Source organism: Arachis ipaensis, chromosome B04 (genome assembly GCF_000816755.2).
Source record: "Arachis ipaensis cultivar K30076 chromosome B04, Araip1.1, whole genome shotgun sequence".
NCBI classification, from domain to species: Eukaryota; Viridiplantae; Streptophyta; class Magnoliopsida; order Fabales; family Fabaceae; genus Arachis; species Arachis ipaensis.
This window is the reverse complement of record NC_029788.2, coordinates 123,814,434-123,827,711: the sequence shown is the minus strand read 5'-3', so window position 1 is coordinate 123,827,711 and position 13,278 is coordinate 123,814,434. Positions and strand designations below refer to the sequence as shown.

The 13,278-nt window shown below is 40.8% G+C and overlaps 2 protein-coding genes across 2 annotated transcripts in view; one reads left to right on the top strand and one right to left on the bottom strand.

The window, feature by feature from the left end:
- LOC107635172 (acyl carrier protein 2, mitochondrial) lies at positions 7,208-9,408 on the bottom strand. The gene is made up of 2 exons (XM_016338556.2): positions 9,054-9,408; positions 7,208-7,656 (listed from the first exon to the last, which is right to left on the bottom strand). Exons 1-2 carry the CDS (start codon positions 9,267-9,269, stop codon positions 7,480-7,482), a joined length of 393 nt encoding a protein of 130 aa, XP_016194042.1. The 5' UTR covers positions 9,270-9,408; the 3' UTR covers positions 7,208-7,479.
- LOC107635171 (dehydrogenase/reductase SDR family member 7) overlaps positions 10,243-13,278 on the top strand; it is a 3,599-nt gene continuing 563 nt past the window's right edge. The window contains exons 1-10 of the mRNA XM_016338555.1: positions 10,243-10,404; positions 10,479-10,534; positions 10,619-10,652; positions 11,068-11,166; positions 11,250-11,398; positions 11,720-11,758; positions 11,900-11,992; positions 12,366-12,464; positions 12,672-12,758; positions 13,164-13,247. Of these exons, the coding sequence (XP_016194041.1) occupies positions 10,338-10,404; positions 10,479-10,534; positions 10,619-10,652; positions 11,068-11,166; positions 11,250-11,398; positions 11,720-11,758; positions 11,900-11,992; positions 12,366-12,464; positions 12,672-12,758; positions 13,164-13,247 (807 nt within the window). The 5' untranslated portion in view covers positions 10,243-10,337. The remainder of the gene's footprint in view (positions 10,405-10,478; positions 10,535-10,618; positions 10,653-11,067; positions 11,167-11,249; positions 11,399-11,719; positions 11,759-11,899; positions 11,993-12,365; positions 12,465-12,671; positions 12,759-13,163; positions 13,248-13,278) is intronic.

Here is a 13,278-nt window from a genome sequence, read left to right as displayed (position 1 = left end):
GAGTCCTTACGGGCCTATATGGAAAGATTCAACAAAGCATGTTTGGAGATTCAAGACCTGCCCACCGAAGCGGTCATCATGGGGCTAGTCAATGGTCTTAGAGAAGGTCCCTTCTCACAGTCCATATCAAAAAGACACCCCGCCTCTTTAAATGATGTACAGGAAAGAGCTGAAAAGTACATCAATATGGAAGAAAACGCTAGGCTAAGAGACCCGAGTTTGAGAATCGGGCACCCTCCCTCAACGAAAGAAAGGGAGAAGGAAGCGAAGAAGAAGGAAGAGCTCGGCCTTGATAGGCCAAGAAAATATCACTCTTATACTCCATTGAAAGTTCCTGTAGTGGATGTATACAGAGAAATTTGCAATACTGAAAGGCTGCCTCCCCCCAGACCCATCAAGAATAAAAAAGGGGGGAGCCGCAGTGATTACTGCGAGTACCATAAGATATATGGACACTCCACAAACGACTGTTACGACCTTAAAAATGTGATAGAAAAGCTAGCCAGAGAATGTCGGCTAGACAGATATCTCATAGAAAGGTCGGACGGTCATGGAAAAAGAAAGCGAGAAGATACGGATAGAAGAGACCCATCACCACAAACTCCGGAGAGACATATTCATATGATCTCAGGAGGATTTGCAGGAGGGGGACTCACAAAATCCTCTCGAAAAAGACATCTCAAGAGAGTCTACCAGGTCGAAGAGGGGTCCTCCGATCTTCCGACCATTTCATTCATAAAGGAAGACGGGCGAGGAGTAATCCCTGGGCACGATGACCCAGTGGTAATTACCATGATCCTGGCAAATGCCCATCTACACAGAACACTAGTAGACCAAGGAAGCTCAGCAGACATCCTCTTTAAGCCCGCTTTCGACAAACTAAGTTTAGATAAGAAAGAGTTAAGAGCCTACCCCGACACCTTGTAGGGATTAGGTGACACGCCAATAAAGCCACTAGGATTTTTACCCCTCCACACCACCTTTGGAAAGGGGGAAAAATCAAAGACTCTGAGTATAGACTTAATAGTCATCGACGTGGGGTCGGCTTATAATGCTTTAATCGGCAGAGCTACCCTTAATCGACTCGGAGCGGTGGTATCGACGCCCCACCTCTGCATGAAGTTCCCGACCTCGTCGGGAATAGCAACGGTGCGGGGAGATCAGAAGCTGGCAAGGAAGTGCTACAATGAAAGCCTAAACCTGAGAGGAAAAGGCAGAGAAGTCCACACAATAGAACTCGGGGGAGCAAGGGTTAACGAAGAGCTTCGACCACAGCCCGGGAGAAAAACTGAAGAAATTCAGGTCGGCGAAGAGGAAGGAAAAAACACTCACATAGGAGCCAACCTAGGGGAAACCCTAAGACAAGGGTTGACTAAGCTCCTAAGAGATAACTCCGATCTCTTCGCCTGGAAGGCTTCCGACATGCCTGGGATAGATCCCGAGCTCATGTCTCACAAGCTCTCGGTCTACTCAGGGTCCCGACCTGTACAACAAAGAAGACGCAAGCTCGGCCCAGAGCGAGCCCTAGTAGTAGAAGAGCAAGTGCAGGCGCTCCTAGAAGCCGGCTTCATCAGAGAAGTCAAATACCCAACATGGCTAGCCAATGTAGTACTAGTCAAAAAACAAAATGGTAAATGGAGAATGTGCGTCGACTACACCGACTTAAATAAGGCATGTCCCAAGGACCCTTATCCACTACCAAGCATTGACGCCCTAGTGGACTCTAGCTCGGGGTATCAATACCTGTCATTCATGGACGCTTACTCAGGATATAACCAAATCCCGATGTATGAACCAGACCAGGAAAAAACATCATTCATCACAAAGGGGGAAAAATCAAAGACTCTGAGTATAGACTTCATAGTCATCGACGTGGGGTCGGCTTATAATGCTTTAATCGGCAGGGCTACCCTTAATCGACTTGGAGCGGTGGTATCGACGCCCCACCTATGCATGAAGTTCCCGACCTCGTCGGGAATAGCGACGGTGAGGGGAGATCAGAAGCTGGCAAGGAAGTGCTACAATGAAAGCCTAAACCTGAGAGGAAAAGGCAGAGAAGTCCAACAGCTGAATGGCCGACTAGCAGCTCTCTCCAGATTTTTGGCAGGATCAGCATTAAGATCCCTTCCACTGTTCTCCCTACTGAAAAAGGGGCACCAGTTTGAGTGGACTCCCGAATGCGAGGAGGCGTTCCAGGAGTTCAAAAAGTTTTTGAGCCAGCCTCCTATCTTGACCCGACCTATAGCCGGAAAAGACCTCATCCTATACCTCTCCGTGGCAGACAGGGCTGTCTCAGCAGCCTTGATAAGAGAAGATGAGGTCAGACAACACCCAATCTACTTCATCAGTAAAGTTCTACAGGGCCCTGAGCTAAGGTATCACAAATTAGAAAAGTTTGCCTACTCCTTAGTAATAGCCTCTCAAAGGCTACGGCCTTACTTTCAGGCTCACACAATAAGAGTCCGTACGAACCAACCCATGAAGCAAATCCTCCAAAAGACGGATATTGCAGGAAGAATGGTACAATGGGCAATAGAGCTCTCCGAGTTCGACTTAAAGTATGAAACTCGGACGGCGATTAAAGCCCAGTGCCTCGCCGACTTCATTGCTGAATATGCAGGTGATCAAGAGGACAAACCGACTACCTGGGAACTCTACGTGGATGGGTCCTCCAATAAAACAGGAAGCGGCGCAGGCATAATATTGGTAGATGAAAGGGGAACCCAGATAGAAGTTTCCCTCAAGTTCGAATTCCCAGCTTCAAATAATCAGGCAGAATACGAAGCCTTGATCGCAGGATTGAAGCTGGCTGAAGAAGTCGGTGCCACGAAAGTGATGGTATACAGCGACTCCCAGGTGGTGACCTCCCAAATAAGTGGGGAATATCAGGCAAAAGACCCAACTATGAAAAGGTACTTGGAGAAAGCCTCGGAGCTCCTGGGGCGCTTTGCAGAAACCGAGGTGAAACACATAACTCGGGATCTAAACAGCAGAGCAGACGCCCTATCCAAGCTAGCAAGTACCAAGCCAGGAGGAAATAACAGAAGCTTGATTCAAGAGACACTCCAGGAACCTTCAGTGGTAAAAACGGAAGACACACTAGAAGTCTTTGAAGTGGTCGGATTAAACCTCGGATGGATGAACCCCTTAGTCGAATACCTAAAATTCGACATCCTCCCTAAGGAGGAAAAAGAAGCCCAGAAAATCCGAAGGGAAGCACAACACTATACTTTGGTGAAAAATGTTCTCTACAGAAGGGGGATATCAACACCATTGTTAAAGTGTGTACCGACCTTAAAAACCACCGAGGTGTTGGAGGAGGTACATAGCGGAATCTACGGGAACCATCTCGGAGCCAGGTCATTGGCCAGGAAAGTGATCCGAGTTGGATTTTACTGGCCAACCTTACAGAAAGATGCCACAGAATTTGTGAAAAAGTGCCAGCCATGCCAAATACATGCAAATTTCCACGTGGCTCCCCCAGAAGAGCTCATTAGTATCACTTCTCCATGGCCCTTTGCAAAATGGGGAATGGATTTGTTAGGTCCTTTTCCCCAGGCGCCAGGACAAGTTAAATACCTAATAGTGGGAATAGATTACTTCACAAAGTGGATAGAAGCAGAACCACTGGCCACCATCACTGCACAGAGAAGTCGGAGGTTCCTCTACAAAAATATAATCACAAGGTATGGGATACCTTATTCCATTACCACAAATAATGGAACCCAGTTCACCGACTCCACCTTTAGAAGCCTGGTAGCCAGTATGAAAATTAAACACCAGTTCACCTCGATAGAACACCCACAAGCCAACGGGCAAGCCGAAGCAGCCAACAAAGTCATTCTGGCAGGGCTGAAGAAAAGGTGACAAGAGGCGAAAGGAGCTTGGGCTGAAGAGCTCCAACAAGTACTATGGGCTTACAGAACAACCCCCCAATCCGCCACTGGAGAAACACCCTTCCGACTAGTCTATGGCGTAGAAGCCATGATCCCAATAGAGGTCAACGAGCAAAGCCCAAGAGTGATTTTCCACGACGAGATCAGGAATATACAGGGACATAAAGAAGAACTCGACTTGCTCCCTGAAGTCCGAGAAGAAGCTCAGATAAGAGAAGCAGCATTGAAACAAAGGATGACTACAAGGTACAACAAAAAAGTCATTCGAAGGAGTTTCACCCCTGACGACTTAGTCTTAATCAGAAACAACATTGGAGTCAACAAATCGGGGGAGGGAAAGCTCGCTGCTAATTGGAAAGGACCATACAAGGTCAAAGAGGTCTTAGGGAAGGGCTATTATAAGGTGACCGACTTAGGCGGCACCGAGTTACCAAGTTCATGGCATGCTTGTAATATGAAAAGGTACTACAGTTAAAAGCGAACTCTACTCCTTGATGTACTCTTTTCCCAGCTTCATGATTTTTTCCCAGAATCAAAGGGTTTTTTCTGAAGAAGGGTTTTTAACGAGGCATCATAGTAGGGACTAAGGGAAATAAATTATCAAAAGCCCTTAGTAGTAACAAGGTACCTCCTCGATTAATAAAGATCTTTTTTTCTTAAGTATCTCTTTTAAATTCCCTTTTTTTTATTTTCTTTCTACGAAACGCGCCGATTTAAGCTCGACAAAACGTGAAAATCCCATGAACCGACCTAGATGGTCGTCAGGATAAAACGACGAGGTACAAGTCGGCGTAAAGAGGCTATAGAAGTCGATCATGATAAACTCGGGAGCAGTCCGACTCATAAGTCAGAATGCGAAACCGAGTAAAATTAAAATGAATCGCAAAAGTAGCCTAAGTCACGAAAAACTCAATAAAACAAAATTGAGTACTAGGAATAACAAAAAGAGATAAGGAAAAACTAAGAAAAAGGCTGCCTTGAGAATCAAGGAAATTCAGAAAAGCAGGCAAGTCCCAAAGAAAAGATTTTCTCCAGAAAAGATCAAAGAGTCAAAGGAACCACGAAAAGCATGCGCGCATACGGTAACTCAAAACCCTTATCCAAAAAAGGGTATTTATTTAACGATAAATTAAACCCCTATTAAAAAAAAGGGGCATTATTGTTTTGTTTACGGCCTTAAAAGGCCAAAAAATTGTTCAAAACACCAACAAATAAATATAAAGAGTTTAAAAAAGAGGGGCCCACAGGCCGGGCCCCGATAGCCAAAAATCACTTTTTTAGAAGATCACTACCAGCAGAGTCAGGGGGAACGCCAGGAGCAGGAGTTGAAGAGGAAGTCGGAGGAACGGTAGAAGAACTCGGAGCGTCCTTAGAGTGAGGAGGGGACTCTATGATCCTCTGCCCCCGAGTCTTTAAATCAGACTCAGACTCCACTATGGGGACAGGAGGATCCACGATGGCACCATCAATAACAATCTTATCAGGGTCCAAAGGAGAAAGGTCCAAGTCAGGAGCAATAACTCCGACCTGTTCCTTGAAAATCCTCCAGGCCTCATCAGCACCATCCGCAATAGAGTCCTCCAACTCGGTATAGGCCTCCCGAGCGTTCAGCAAGTCATTTTTTACAGACACAAGATCAGCAAACAAACTGTTGTAGCTGGCTTGCGCTGCTTTCCTCAAATCCATCTCCATGTTGCATTGGGCTTGCAAATTTTTCCCTTTCTCTCTGAGGCTGTCCCTCTCCTCCGTCAGTTTGGCGACTTTCCCCTCCAACTCCTTCTCATGCTCCTGATATATACGAAGCCTACCCTCCAGCTCCTCGACCCTCGAGGTCGTCCCTAAAGAGCTGATGGGAGTCTTTGTGACATCAACCTAGTGAGAGAGAGCATCTACAGAAGCCATTTCTTTTTATAAAAAAAAAGGGGGTAACAAAACCTACAAGGGGAAAAGAAAAATCACCAACACGGTCTCTAAAGGGAGGAGGATGCGAAACTAAAGTCTACAAATCAAATTTATCTACAAAGGCATATTAAAGAACTAACCTTTATCCGGAAATAAGGGTTGGAAGCAAAAGCCTTCGAAGATGCAAGAACGCAGCACGAACGAATACAAGGAAAATTTGAAAGATCGCAGAAACGAAACAACGAAAGAGAGGGAAAATATTTATAAGAACGTTAGGGGCATAATGGTAAAATCGGGGCAATCATTAATGAAGATGCACCGTTACCAAGGCTATTAAATCCTTACGCACACCCCTAACAGACACAACGCTTGATTGGACGTAACTGTCAGAACCAAAAGGTCACGAAAAATCACGTCGGTTTTCAAACCATCACGTCGGTCCTCTTACAAATCGGCTATGACCCCGAGTTGAATACTCGAACCCAACTCTTAAAAATAAATTGGGCTCGAGTAGGGGCACTGTTCATACCCTAGCCCAATAAATAGGGCCCATGATCCAAGCAAAGAAGCCCAACCCAAAGGGGTTGGCCCTCCCTCAGTACCAGCCTTCATCCCCAGAAGTCGGTACTGAACACGACCTGCTCCAAAGAAGTCAGATACGAGGGTTAGCTGGCAGATAACACTCATTCGAATGAGTAACTGCCCCTAGAAACTCTCTAACCACTTCATAGAGCCATATCTTAACCTCCCTAAGATATGGGAACGGTTATCCACCTAAAAAGGTGGCACTACTTCAGCGGTGGTTATTGGTTCACCACTATAAATACCCTGACATCCCTCAGGTATCACTAAGTCCCAATACATTCTCAACTTGCCCACACTCTTGCTAACTTAGGCATTGGAGTGTCTTTGCAGGTACCACCCCCCATTCTTCCACACGCACAAGTCGGACGGAGGAACACCGAGTTTCAGGTTCACTCGATAGCCACCTCCCTCACGCGTTTGGGCCAACCAACGTCATCCGGCCCACTAATCTCTGGTTACCCACCGTAACAACTACCTATGCAATTATTTGAGACCACTCTTTGCAAGCTGCAAATATCGTCAACTATGGGGTATAATCTGTTGTTTGATTTGAGCTATAAGGTAATTTAGGCACCTTCACCTCCTTGATTCTATGTTAATACCACGACAGGCAAATATGCCACTTGAGTTTTGAACATGTAACAACTTATATCCATTAATGTATAGAATCGGTTAAAAGTCCAAGTGGCATGCCACAATAAATTAACTAGAAGGTAGGACTTAGGACTCTAATGTCAAAAGGGCAGGCATTGTAATGTAAAACAAAGCAAAATAGATTAGCAATATGCATTGGATCCTCAGAATAGGGCAACTCAAGTCAATACTTAATATGGAGAAATCTGACACATTTTTATTGACATGAATATTGGGGGGAAAAATATAGTATAGTTTTGAGAAGCCAATTCTACCAAAAGCAAAGTACCATTCAAGCTGGCAAATCCCAGCTAATAATCTTCTGGGATTTTATATGGGGTAAGAAAGTTGAGTTGCATTTTAGAAGCAAACAAGTAGAATAAGAAAAACATCTTGAAGTGATGGTTTTACACTACTACATGAGAAACAAAAGAAAAATTATACACCAGCCTCTACGATCGCTCTACTTTGCCTGAGGATGAGATGCAATGAAGTCAACCGCAAGTTGGATTGAGTTGATCTTGTCAGCTTCATTATCGGGAATTTCAAACCCAAACTCTTCCTCAAGTGCCATCACGATCTCCACTGAATCCAGACTGTCCAATCCAAGATCATTTTGGAAATGAGCATTTGGGGTGACCTGGAAAAGGTGGAAGAAGTATAGGTTATGTACTAATGAGAGAAATTTTTTTAGGCAGCGATAGGGTAACAACCCCTTGTCTTGCATTTGTAGAACCTCGCAAAAACTGAGGTTTGTTCCAATGCACAAGTCAGTTTTTGGATTCACCTAGGTTACTATTATTGTATGACAGTAAAACTATCAAAAGGAACTAACAGTTTCCAATCTACTCACACTCGTGGTAGATATCAGGCATGGCATTGACCAAATTGAAAGTCTGAAGTAAACAAGTCCACACATGTAATTTAACATTACAAATGGAAATTTCGGGAACCAATAATAGGAAATCAAGGAGCATTTTCTTTGTCAGAAATTGAAGTTCATTACAAGGGAAGCGAAAGTGCATTAGAGAATGAGATGCACTCATAACAATCCAAAATCAACAACTACATCCTATGTGCATAAAGCATGCAACAAATGTTATCACCCCTTTAAGTGGGAAATCAACCAAAGCAACCAAGTTTTTTTTATTAATTTCAATTAAAAAGCTTAGTATCATAATCTATCATTTATTTTGATTAACGGATATCTATAACTACAAGTAAACGCATCAACAAGTATATTTGGAAGCAATATAATAATACTAGATTACGATGCATTTGTTTTAAGCCTAGGCAAAAGACGGCCTTTCTTTTCCATATGCTAATCTTTCGGATTATCGCGTAAGGACTATGACTACTACTTTTTAATGTTTAAGGTAAACGTCTGGTTACATGTAATAAAAAGGGGAATCGAGATCACCTATCCCACTGCCATGTTCCTATTTATTCATGTTCCACCAATAAGAATTGGACATGTGTCTATAACTCTTATATAAAATTTTAAGGATGAGTTCGATACAGAAAATCACTAATGGAAGTCATCTATAACAATGTACACCTTATGTTACCAAACATACCCTTAGGTGAAAAGGAAGTGTTAGTCTTATCTCATTATTTTGAAAAGATCATGTTCTTCTTTGATTTAAGGCAAATTCCTTTGATTGTGTGCACGAATAATTAAAAATAAAATAAAAAATAGCAACCAAAAACCGAAATGAAACATTTTAACGAGTAATCCCTCATAAGCCTTCGAAATTACGATCATATATTTATTTTTAACAATATTCCCTAAATTCAAGAAATTCAGTTTTGCTCCCTTGACATTGTATGATCGATCAATTAGTACTGAACTACTAATCAGAGACCTAAAACAAAAGCTCAATTCGTAAAGCCGGTAACTACAACAACTAACGCTTACGATTATAAAAGTAAGGGTTCTCTCTATATTGAAAGTTTGAAACAGAACCGATTCGGCATTTGCAGAGAGAATCAGATTCATCGATTCAAGAACGAGAAATGAGGGGAATGGAAAAATACCTTGGAAGGATCGACTTTCTGGAAGTTTTTGACGCAGGAGATGACGCGATCGGTGACCTCGGACTTGTCGAGGAAGCAGCCCCTAACTTCCTCGGAGAAGCGGCGGAGCAACACGGTGGGTGCCACCCTCAAAGGAGAAGCGTGGTTGGGAAGAGAGTTAACCTGAACTCTGAGGTACTTCATGAGAGGCAAACCAGCTACTCTCCTCGCCGCCATTGCAAAATCGATCTACACAAAAACCTAAAACCCTTCTTTGCTTCTTCTCTATTCTCGGTTCTCACTTCTCAGTTCTTCTCTCTTTAGCTGAAAATAGATACTGAATACTGATATGGTATCAAGCTCCTTTCCGTTAAGTTGGGCTTTAAGCTCATTGTTAGGCCCCAATCTAAAGCCTTTTAACTTTGCTCCTCTTCCATTTCCGGCCCATATTATCCAATTTTTAAACTGTAAACTTAATCCTTTGCTGAGCATCAAGGCCATAAAAGGCCCAAAGGCATACACGATAGCTAGTTAGGTACTTACTAATCAGTAATCAGTGAAGTGATTAATTTATTTATTTACTTAATTTAATATTAAATAAACATCAAAAATTCGAATCTAACTTAATTTTTGGTTTATAAGAATTAACACTAAGTTAATTAAAAATAAAATTAATAAAGAACAAACAAAAAGGCATATTAATTGAAAAAATAATTTCAACCAAAAAAATAACAGTGTGATTAGGTAGAAAAAAGTCATGTTATATATCTTAAAAATCAATTATATTATTTGTAGATTAATTTATAAAATACAAAATAATGAAACTATACTTTACCCTATCTGTAAATATAAACTATGAATGCCAATGAGTTATAGCTCAAATGGCATAAACTTTCCATACTCAATTAAGAGGTCGCGGGTTCGAGTTACATATCTTTCCAAATTTGCCAATGAGTTATAGCTCAAATGGCATAGTCTCCCCATACTCAATTAAAGAGGTTGCGGATTCGAGTCTCCTATCTTTGGTAAAACAAAAAATATATATATATATATATAAATATAAACTATGAATGCCAATGAGGTATAGTTCAAATGGTATAATCTCTTCATATTCAATTAAGAGGTTATGGGTTTGAGTCTCCTACCTTTAGTAAAAAAAAAAAACTATGGAGTATGGATCAGTAGTTGTTTATGTTGATTCAGCATGTTTGTGGTTAAAATGGTAAATAGTTAAGACTCAGTAGTCGCACAGTAACGGATTCAGTTGGAGGTTCAGTTGGCAATAGCACTTACTCGCGGAACAAGATGGTGGTGGCGCTACTCTTCCTCGGCCTTATCGTCTTATTCCTATTCAGATTCGCCACCGCTTATGGTACTTACTTTTTACCTCCTTTCTCATTTCTCTGTCTATTCTCTCGTTTCTTATTCCATTTCTCCAATTGTTAGGCGATTTCACTTTGATGTCTAAGAAGCACCCGAAACGACAAGAAATTGAAGACAAGGTGCTTCTCGCTCGACCTAATCCTGTTGCCGTTTCATATTTTCACTCTCATTTAATCATTTCTTTTTCATGTTTTCTCAAATAGGTTGTTTGGATCACTGGTGCTAGCCGTGGAATTGGTAGCTATAATTCTATAACTATGCCTTTCTTTTCCTTACTTTTCATATATAATTGATTCGTTCGTAGTGTTAGATTATTAGTAGACTTAAATGAATCTGCTGATATGTAAGAACCAAGAATCTCCTCTGAGTGATAATTAGACTGCATAAACACACATAAAACTTGTGGTTTATTTGCCAATTGAATTCAAATACCAAGCGAAAACGATATAAATGTAAATAACCTCGTATGATTTTAATGGATGCTGCTTGATAAATTGCAATTTTGTATTGCCTCAGTCGGTTCCCAACTTAGTTCGCTTTTGCTTTTGAACTGATATATATTGTGCAGTGGGTTAAGGTACCATTTTTGTAATTCCCTGAACCTTTTTTCTTGTTTATGGTTGGTTTTGTTTCTTTGATGGTGTGTATGTAGGTGAGATTCTGGCTAACCAACTTGCAAGTTTGGGGGCCAAGCTAATCATCTCTGCAAGGAATGAAGCTGAACTAGAGCGAGTAAGGACACAGCTGAAAGGTATGATGCATTCATCTTATGTCGTTGATATAGGGTAATGCCATGGACTACTATTAACTATTAAGTTATTTGAATAACACCAGGTAAACATGCACCTGGTGAAGTAAAGATTTTGCCTCTGGATTTAGCATCTGGGGAGGGATCTCTTAGGAAGGCTGTTGAGAAAGCAGAATCCTTTTTTCCCGGTTCTGGTGTTGATTATATGATCCATAATGCAGCTTTTGAGCGCCCTGTAAGTGAGTGGATGTATGTAATGCTTAAATTTCATAAGGCAACAAAGACCTATCATGATTGCTATGTATTTTTATGGGTTTGTTTTGCAAGTCAGTTTACATGTAGCAACTGTCTTCATTGAAATTGACTGAACACCAGAATTGAGAAAATGACATGAAGTGCTTGCATATTGTTACATTCTAGTATGTTATAGTGATTCCTTTTGTCAGACTTTATGGATTTCCCCTAACCTTATCAAATTTAAAAATCCGTCTTTCATCATATGCTTGTTCAATTGAAGGTATTTTTCGAATTTATTATTGTTTTGCACTTTTGGCAGAAATCATCAGCTTTAGACGTAACGGAAGAAGGTCTCAAGGTATCTCATACATTCACTGTTTACCAAAAGTTTTATTTTACAAGGGAAGATTTTATTTTATTTTTTCTGCTTTGTTAGTTTTATTTTTAAACCATTCGAAGCAATTCTGAGGTTTTATATTACCCTGTTTCTCTTGAACAGGCAACATTTGATGTCAATGTTCTGGGGACAATAACACTCACAAAGCTCTTGGCACCTTTCATGTTGAAGAGGGGGCAAGGACATTTTGTGGTGGTATGTGAGAATGGCTCTGATTAATATCTTATTTTGGATATGGATTTTGGACAGCAAAAGTATACTATGTGATTAGAAACTATATGTGGAGCTTGCAGGAAGATATTTGTGAATGAATATATTTACTAACCAAGAATTGTGCAAATGCAAAAGTGAGGAGTATAACTAATTAGCTTTACACAAAGGCATTTGTTTTATATTTTGGGTGCGCTAACTTCTGGCTATGCTAATGACACACACACACACACTACTAATTACTAATTGTGAAATGCTAGTTACTAATAGACCTAATTATAGATGGCTTATTCAATATTTATTTTAATCCCATTTTCTGTTTATTAAAGTGGCAATAGTTTATTCTGTTTAATATCAGATGAGCAGTGCTGCAGGAAAGACACCTGCGCCAGGTCAGGCTGTGTACTCTGCTTCTAAATTTGCTCTAAATGGGTACTTCAGTTCTCTGCGTTCTGAGGTATGTAGATAGCGTTCATTATCTCTTGGAAAAAGGGAAGCAGCCAACACCAGTAAACCTTACTGTATTAGAATACTAGATGATAAAACTCATAATATTTTCTCCTAAGATTAGAAAAAGTGGATATCAGCAGTGGTTGTTGTAATTTACTTTGGTTATCATAGAGTACACATAAGGACATGCACACTGATTGTTTTATGGCAACAGCTCTCTCAGAAAGGAATAAGGGTCACTGTTGTCTGTCCTGGTCCAATAGCAACATCAAATAATGCTGGATCAAGGGTTCCATCTGAGGTATATATTCTTTTGCTAATTCATCTTCTTCTTTTAGTACTTACTTTATTAATCATTCTTTAGTAGTTTGAAGAAAAAGAAAGATAGCTTAAATCTATTATTTTCAGAATTTTCTTCCCACCATATTTGTAGTACATGTATCCTTAGAATCTACCCATCCACCGAGTGATAAATCAAGATTGTTGACACTATTCAAGCAAGATTTATCATGTTACATTGACACTTTAAAAATAATCATATTGGTTGCTGTTCTCATGTTTGCTGAACAAAACCAAAAATAATGAATTGTTGACCTGTATCCTCTTCCTTTTGTTTTCATGTTAAGTTTTGTCTACTTGAATTTTAGATCTATGTTGTATTACTTGAGTAATTGAAAGTTCGTTTTATTTGAAAATCTGTTTGCAGAAACGTGTGCCTGCAGAAAAGTGTGCGGAGCTGACTATTATTGCTGCAACCCATGGCTTAAAGGAAGCTTGGATATCGTATCAGGTAATTTTTCTGTTTTTTTTTTTTTTAGTGG